Source organism: Cydia fagiglandana, chromosome 18 (genome assembly GCF_963556715.1).
Source record: "Cydia fagiglandana chromosome 18, ilCydFagi1.1, whole genome shotgun sequence".
Taxonomy (NCBI): domain Eukaryota; kingdom Metazoa; phylum Arthropoda; class Insecta; order Lepidoptera; family Tortricidae; genus Cydia; species Cydia fagiglandana.
The window spans coordinates 11,535,102-11,544,328 of NC_085949.1; the positions used below are offsets into that span (position 1 = coordinate 11,535,102).

The 9,227-nt window shown below is 37.1% G+C and overlaps 1 protein-coding gene across 1 annotated transcript in view; it reads right to left on the reverse strand.

Moving 5' to 3' along the window:
- The window catches only part of LOC134673178 (RNA helicase aquarius), a 119,887-nt gene extending 110,842 nt beyond the window's left edge, over window positions 1-9,045 (reverse strand). Inside the window, exons 1-6 of the mRNA XM_063531132.1 lie at window positions 8,869-9,045; window positions 6,420-6,520; window positions 3,715-3,868; window positions 3,207-3,417; window positions 1,699-1,891; window positions 893-1,046 (exon numbers count right to left, since the gene is read on the reverse strand). Coding sequence (XP_063387202.1) covers window positions 893-1,046; window positions 1,699-1,891; window positions 3,207-3,417; window positions 3,715-3,868; window positions 6,420-6,520; window positions 8,869-8,955 — 900 coding nt within the window. The 5' untranslated portion in view covers window positions 8,956-9,045. The remainder of the gene's footprint in view (window positions 1-892; window positions 1,047-1,698; window positions 1,892-3,206; window positions 3,418-3,714; window positions 3,869-6,419; window positions 6,521-8,868) is intronic.
- Between the last annotated feature and the right edge of the window lie 182 nt (window positions 9,046-9,227).

The following is a 9,227-nucleotide window of genomic DNA, read 5'->3' on the forward strand; positions in this document are numbered from 1 at the left end:
AGGAATAAAAAATAATGTTGTTCAGTGCCAAGAACACGATAGTCGGGTTCATTTCCTATCGGAATTGGGGCCCTTGGCACTGAAAGTGTTAACTGTTATCAAGACTCGTAATAGAAGATAGGCTTAAGGCTCATTTAGACGGTGCGAGAACTCGCATGCGAGTTTCATTACATTGCGGTATTTGATTGGTCGGCTGAATTGGATGTAACCAATAGTCCTCAATGTAACTAAAATCGCATACGAGTTCGCGCGCCGTCTAAATCAGCCTGGTTCGCGTCACCATTGTAAAACAAATACCAACTAGTAGTCGATTCAGCGCGGGAATAGCTAGGACCACTTCAAGAGTGACTACTACCAAAGATATATAACTTCGATAAAATGAATAAAATCTAAGAAAAAAACGTGCCCCGGAAATCAAGAAAAAGTCATTCTCGGATAGATGGCGCACACACCTTTGGCCTATGGTCGGCTAGATGGCGTGATGACCCCGTTTCATATTTAACAATTTTAACACATAGATATCAGGGAATGAACATGGGTAAAAATGATATAAAAATAATAAAATCATTTATCCATATATACACATTTTTTTGATAGTTGTATTCGTATTTATTTTGAGTTTTAGTCGTGTGTTGATAGATGGCAGTAATTTTACGGTGACTACAAAATTGACTATGATAGGACCCCTTTATACTACCTATCTATTCTTTTTGCTACTACCTACTACACCCTGCCTAGTTCGAGCCGTAAAATCGTTCGCTACTTAATTTTTGGCAGTCATATTCCCGGTAGACACTATATTTACAATCAAATGATCGATCGGACGACGCAACTGTGAAGCAAGGTGGGATATAACGAAAGTCTTTGACGTAGATTTACGAACTAGACTCACCTGTGAGAACAGCTGCCCCTCAGGTCTTCTCGTCAGCGGTGCGAGCTGGCAACGCACGACGAGGTGGCAGTCGTCCATGACCGTGTTGAAAAACCGGCGAGTTGGCAACAGCGCTTCCAGATCTATCATAAGCTCCAGGAACCGCTCGCAGTACCTGCGCCATTATGGATGTGGTTATTTCGGCATAAATTGCCAATAACAAGGAATACCTACTCAGTAGTGGTCTAGATCAGAGATTTATGTATGTATATCAAAATTGGGCAGACCAATAATAGGATTAAGGACCTTATATTGGAAAAACAAACATAGTGTACTATTTTAAATTTGGTCACTAATTTCGTTATTGCATTGCACTATTTCTCCTAACAAAATATATTTATTTTACATAAATAACTATTTGGTATATCTACCTAGGTAAACATTGACAAAACATACCTTTGTAGACATCGTCAGTGACGATTCGGCACCATTAAAAACCGGCCAAGTGTGAAGCGGACTCGCGCACGAAGGATTCCGTGCCATTACGCAAAAAACGGCAAAAATACACGTTTTTTGTATGGGAGCCCCCTTAAATATTTATTTTATTCTGTTTTTAGTATTTGTCGTTATGCGGCAACAGAAATATATCATCTGTGAAAATTTCAACTGTCTAGCTATCACGGATCATCAGATACAGATGGAGAGTGGAGTCTTAGTAATAGGGTCCCGTTTTTACCCCTTTGGGTACGGAACTTAAAGAAGTCGATCTACACTTGAGTCAGAAAGTTGGTTTGTTGTTGGTTGGTTGGTTTTTGGTTGATACCCACCTCACAACATTAGGATCCACGTCTCCTTCCCCCGGCACTGTCTCCAGGATATTCATGAACTTTATCATGAGCCTCTGTAGGTATCTCCTCTCCCAGTTCAGTTTCTCTAAAAGCTCTGGTTTGTCTTTCTTCTGAATCGCTTTCCAGTATTTCTTCCATTTTGGCACGGCTTTGAATTCTTGATTTCTCCGACCTAATTGAATAAATTTAAATTAGTGTTGAAAGACATTCACTGATATTAGGTATATCATAATTTTTTTATGTATCGTTTAAATTGAGATACTATTTGGTTTAATTTAAAACCACGTGACTAAAGGTGAATTAAAAAAAATAGGTCTAAAGTTACGAATTTTAGACTTGACTGACTTCAAGAACACAATTTAATAAAAGATTTTTTGTAGTTTTACCAATCACTCCCTAAAATAGTGCCTATGACGAATTACTTAGACACTTTTTTATCACCCGGCAAAATATAGGTACGAGTCACATGCTCCTATGAAGGCCATATTTATCTCAGATTCTTTCCCAGAATCATTAATCGCATCTTTTTACATATTTTAGATGTATTTGAATATCACCACACCTCTCTATAATATTACCTAACTGACCCTTCAAATTCTACTACCACTTTCCACTACCATTTTGAAATAGCCACTAAGAAATATAGACGTATAAATATAAAACTTAAAAAAACATGTGTTACACAACGTTATTCACTTCATGATCACGACACCATAATTTAAATGATCAAAAATACGTCAACACTGTAAAATGTAACTGCTACTGCAGTGCTCAATATATTAACTAATTACGTAAAAACCCATTCCATTGTATACCTTATCCTCGTACAGTAAGGCGCACAATTGAATAATGTTTCAATAGTAGTTACTGCACTTTATTCGACATAAGGTATTCTGGAGTAGTCTAGTACATTTTGTAGGTGCGTATTTACAACGTGACTAACCGAAAACTACTGAACGGGTGACAGCGGTTAGTGAAGCAACGCATACTGAGTTCTGATTCACGTCAATTAATTTTAATAGATATGAAGGGCGTGTTACTAACTTTATTTAACTTTCACAAGTTCACTATACCTATTTTTATTTGATGTAATTAATCCTGGGAAAGAATGTTTTGCCGAAGAATGTTTTGTCCTTATTCATTGCTGATAATAAATGTATAGATACAGTGTGTGTCTGACCATGGGGCTTAAATCCAGGGCTCGATTCTACTCGCTAAACTGAGCTACTTTTACTATGGCACCAACCCCGAACTCCCAATTTTTTTTTACTTTTTCATACATTTTGGCTGATTAGATGTCGACGTTTTCTATGGAAAAGCAAAAATTTTTTCCCCCATTTTATGGTTGGTCCCATACTAAAAGTAGCTCAGTTTAGCGAGTAAAATCAAGCCCTGGATTTAAAGCCCCATGGTCAGACACACCATGTAATATGACTAGGTAACAACAGGTTTTTTTTTATTAAACATGTTAATAAGTTTATTTTTACCTTCTTGTAAGCTGATCCACATGCTCAGGGACACCAGCCTCTTGACCTGGTCTCGGCACAGCTGGACCTCCATGCTTCCGAAGCAATGGTTCAGGAAGAGAAGCAGAGCTGTCTGTTCTCTCATGTTGCGGCTCTCGTTGTCCTCGGCCACGCTGGCTCGCAGCACTTGTTCGAAGAAAGCGGGGAAGTGCTCCGGTTTCTTGAGAAATGCCTGGAGTTAACGGAATATTATTTTTACGTCAGCTGAAAAATGTTTTCTGCTGCGTTACCGTACAAAAATTAATTTTTACTATAAATCAAGTTGTTAATTATTATGGATTATAATAATACCCGTGTAAACAAAAAAGTAAAATATCAACATGGTTTTTGAAAAATTGATTCGCTAGGGAGTCTAGGGACACGAAATCAGTGTTCTAAAAGTTGATTCACCCATTTGCTGTGGTTGTGGGTCACCCACACCACAATTTTGTGCGCTGAATTAAATGCCTAAATCCTAATATCTCCTCACCTGCCAAGCGGGCACTCTCTCTCGGAACTTCTCGTTGATCATGACTATGATAGACATCATGTGCGCGCGCGACGCGCCGGCGCGGTACTGCGGCCACAGGTAGCACTCCAAGTACTGCGAGAACTCCAGCATCATGATACGCCGGACCGAGAAACTGAAGATACGAGTATAAAAATCATGTTAGTTTCACACGATGAATACTCGGACATCTAAAAAGCGGGGTATAGTCAAGCTACTTCATTTCTTGGCCAGTTTTTACCTCAGAATGCCAAATAGAATTATAACACTTTAAGATATAATAAATAAAATAAATAAATAGAATTGTGACATGGCACACGGTGGCCTATAATATATAAGTATGCTACGCCTCTGAGGGATGGCGTTAATTTTATACCTATTGAATGAATGAATCCATGCGTAGCGCGGCCGTACGCCGCAGTAAGCTTGCCTTAACTTATTAAATTTTAATTTTAATATCAAGTTTGAATTTTGTTAATACTAATGTGACTGATGTCATGTTGTACCGATTCCTTACTGCCTTGATAGAAAGGAAAAGCATACACATCTAACACATCTGTCTGCCCAAACATAAATGATACGAAAACCACGAGTATACAGTGTGTTTTCTGTAACAGGAGCAATAAATTAAACTATAGGCTGTACGCCTCAAACTGACCAACATTTGTTCAGCAACTTTTGAAAATAACACATGGTTTGATTTATATTACACTTTAAAGTTTATTCTAAGACGCAATGTATTGCAAATTTTGTCATGTTTACAGCGTGACAAGCAACGTCAAACACACTGATGACAGCGTACATTGAAGGCAATATTTATTTTGTATGAAAAAGAGGAAGTCCAAGGATTCATAATTTTTAATAGTTGCTGAACAAATGTTGGTCAATTTGAGGAGTACAGCCTTTAGTTTAATTTATTGCTCCTGTTACTGGAAGCACCCTGTATACGTAAAAATACAAAGAACATGGAATTTGTTTGGTGCTTTTAGACCTTTAGATATCCACATGAAATAGTTATTTACGATACAAGTGCGAAAAAGAGTAAAATCGAAACGAGTGGCGATAAATTAAAACACGACCGAAGGGAGTGTTTTAAATCGACACGAGTTGCGAATTACTTATTCGCACGTGTATCGTACAACGTTTTACAGTACATATGGCTCTTTAAACGTTTGACATCGCACGAAAAGTGCTATTTTACGCACTAGTGCGGGAAAATAGGGCCATATGTACTGTAAAATAATTTTTTAATACAGTTGCTCAAAAAGTGCTACTTTACGTAGCTGTTTAGCGTGCGGAAAGTTGGTTATCTCGAACTAGTGCTTTTTACTTTTCCAATTTTTTTAAATTTATACTTGTTCCAATTCACGACTACTTATTGATGAGTGTTAATATTAGTTTCCTTTAAACGTCGTAATCAGCATAAAAACCTACCGTTAATGTAAGAATACGAAAAATATTACATATTTCATATTTAATTACTTACCTCTTCATCATTATAACACGTTTATTTTTTAATATTTAGTATTGAAAATTCTGTTCTTAATAAGTTGACTGAATGGAACGGAATAGATGCCAAACGCCCATAGATATAATATACATACTTAAAGACGACGTCTAACCGAGCTGTCACTGTTACCACTTTTGTTTAGTGTACGATTAACAATGTTTTTCTTATTTTTTCGCAACTGTATTAAAAAACGTCGTTCGATACACGTGCGGAAATGTCATTCTTCACTCGTCCCGAGTCTTGCCACTCGCCTGCGGCTCGTGGCAAGATATCTCGGTACTCGTGAAGTAATGACATACCTTCCGCACTAGCATCGAAATGTACTATTACAGTGCATATGGTTCTATTTTCCCGCACTTGTGCGTAAAATAGCACTATTCGTGCGTATGTCAAAATCATATGTACCGTAAATAGTTGTATGATACACGTGCGAATAGGTAATTCCCAACTCATGTCGATTTAAAACACTCCCTTCGGTCGTGTTTTAATTTATCGCCACTCATTTCGAATTTCCTCTTTTCCGCACTTGTATCGTAAATAACTATTGTGTTTTAATGCAATAAACACATATTATAAAACCTTCTTCATTTACTAACTAAACTAACCCATTAAAACAATTAAAAATTTAATTGAATAAGTAAGTACCCCAGAGATTAGTTTATTTTTTGCTTTAGTCACAGTTAGAAATACTGTGGCAGGTTGAATCTGTTGTTGCTCATTGACCATACTGATTTATTATAGTATTTATTTTAAATAAACTCTGGGGTATTTATTCAATTAAATTTTTAATTGTAAGTAAATTCTAGAAATTAAAGCTACATCAATCATCATCAATTGAGTTTAGTCAGTTGAGTTTGAAAGTGTTGTATGTTTATTTAAGTCTCAGACACATTTTTAAAAGTAGATATTTAATTTTATAAAAAATACTAAAATACATTAATAAATAATTTTCATACAGTATACAATTTTAAACCATATATTTACATTTATTTTAACCCAAAATTTAACACCATATCAAGCAGCTCCAACTACTGGCAAATTTGAAAAAATAAAAAGGTCAGTGCACTGTCTATGAGGCTATTGACCCCCTGCATTTATTCATTTGTTAAAATCAGTAAGGCTCAGTCCAGTTTGGAATTTTGAAAGTGAAACTGTGTGTGATAAATGTGTGACTTACTTTGATCCAAGGATTTCTGCTTGGTAGATTGACTCCACAATAGCAGCATCGTAAGGCAAGTGGCTTTCCTCAGTTTGTGGCGACCAGTACTGGTTTGCGAGCTAAAAGCAACCATGTTGATTAGTAATGCAATTCAGGGTGGAATGTTACATAGATTTGGGTGACACCAGTAGGCTTTGTTCAAATTGTGTTAGCCATGGTTAACTTAATTATAAAATCCCTATAGCTGTGATTTGAAATGCATTCAGGGCAGTTGAATTACTTGCATTTAGTTTGATACATGGACCTATTGGTTCTAGTAAGGTGTTATACATAGAACCCTTATTTCATTTAACATTATGATGCCTCCCATTTTTTATATCAACAGCATAATTCCATAATCAATTCATATGATAACTAGTCAGGTCAAGTCATTTTAATAATCTTTCATATGCCGCTTTTTAGGGTTCCGTACCCAAAGGGTAAAACGGGACCCTATTACTAAGACTTCGCTGTCCGTCCGTCCGTCTGTCACCAGGCTGTATCTCACGAACCGTGATAGCTAGACAGTTGAAATTTTCACAGATGATGTATTTCTGTTGCCGCTATAACAACAAATACTAAAAACATAATAAAATAAAGATTTAAATGGGGCTCCCATACAACAAACGTGATTTTTGACCAAAGTTAAGCAACGTCGGGAGTGGTCAGTATTTGGATGGGTGACCGTTTTTTTTTTTGCTTTGTTTTTGTTTTTTTTTTTGCATTATGGTACGGAACCCTTCGTGCGCGAGTCCGACTCGCACTTGCCCGGTTTTTTTAGAAATATGCTGTTGTAATAATGACCTTTAAGTTTAAGAGTGATACTGCACTAGGTAAACAGATTAAGCATTTTTTTACTTTGTGTACAGTCGAGTTCACAAAGTCTTTACAAACCAATTTTCTAATAACACATTTACACATCTCTAAGACAGACTTTATACAATAAGGTTGTATAAATATATTTTTAATTGTAAACACTCGCTCGTACAGATGTTTGTGAACATGACTGTCCACAGCAACTACACACTAAATAGACACGTTGAGAATACACCTTATCTCATTGCATTATGGTTGACAACTGACTGCTTGCTTTCATGCTTACCCTAACCAACAACCCTGTACATGCCATATAAGAGACATTCATTCAGTTAATTAATACCATTAGGTACATACCATACATACAACAATAGCAATATAAGAACTATATTTGTTTCTTTTATTAGGAGGTAGGTGTAGGCCATATATAAGTAAATACAATTTTGGAAAGTTGTATGTATTATACTTAATATATAATGGCATATATTCTAAGGACAACATTGGTCGGTCCCAACCTTTATTGTCAATAAGGTTGAAACTGATCATTTTGAGCAATAATTATTTTTAGATACTTCTTCTGTTGATTCTTAACCCTTTAGTGCCCAGTGACATCATATGTGGTTGGCATAGAGCAGCGGTCGGCAACCTTTTAGCAGCCAAGGGCATAGTAGTTAACGGAGGTGATGCAGGCCGTACTTTGTTAAAATTAATGACTTTATGAGACATTGTCGTTTGTCACTATTACATACAAAATAGCCAAGGTGGCTCTCGGGCCGCAAGTGACAGATTCACGAGCCGCATGCGGCCCGCGGGCCGCAGGTTGTCGACCGCTGGCATAGAGTTAGGGTCTCCCCTGATATATCGACGCGCATTCGGCAAAAGCCGATAGGAAAAAGCTTTATGTCCACGCAATAAGAGCGAAAAAGCCGTCGACGCGTCGGCAGGCGCCGGCCGATGCGAGCCGAGCCGAACGACGACTTTTTCGCTCTTATTGCGTGGACATAAAGCTTTTTCCTATCGGCTTTTGCCGAATTCGCGTCGATATATCAGGGGAGACCCTTATACATTGTTGGTATGAGATATTTCAAGAAATGCCTGGGTTCCCAAGGGTGGCATGGGTGAAAGCTGTTATGGTTTGATCTCCAAGTGACGACGTACGTTGTATATAACGTAACATTCTATAGAAATAGTGCGGTCTTTCTATACGATGTAAAGTAATTAGTAGCGTACGACATTTACCGGCGACCAAGGCCATAATGACAATTTATGTTTACTAAATATTTGCAATGAATCTTTGTTGGAAACTAAGCTTAATATTACTGCTCAGAAGGAAAATACTTCTGAGCAGTAATATTAAGACTTTAGGAGAGTAAACAAAATACTGATTACGTGTTTTTTCGCTATTCTAATGTAAAAACATGCGCCGAATTGAAAATTATAACCTATGACATGGTGAACCTATTTTAACTGGCATTAACTGTATTGATTATTTTACAGTTTCTTTCAACTAAGCAGTTATTCTAACAGCTTTCATTGTCTAAAGGTAGGCGTATAACGAAAAATATTATCCAATATTGAGAAATAACAATCATTACCCTACTTTTACACGTACCTGAGTAATACGGTCAGCGTTTATTTGAGAAAGAGTCGGCAAAGGGATTTTGGGTTTCTCCGAAGAAGACGCGACCTCAGCCTTCATCTTTTCGGATTACAAAGTCACTGTAAACTGTAATTTTTATTCACAAAATTATTATTCACTGAACATCAACAATAACAAGCGAACGTCAATGTCAAACTGAACTACCTGACGCGTTTTTCGGCATCCATTAAAAAGCACGTGTGTGGTGCGTATGTCGGATATTATGCTTGCACAGTGCACACGGCTTAGCTTAGTTACGTGGCTGGCATAAGTAAAGGTACGCTACCAAAGAGTATAGGAAGTATTGCACTGGCACTATCCTCAAGAGGCAA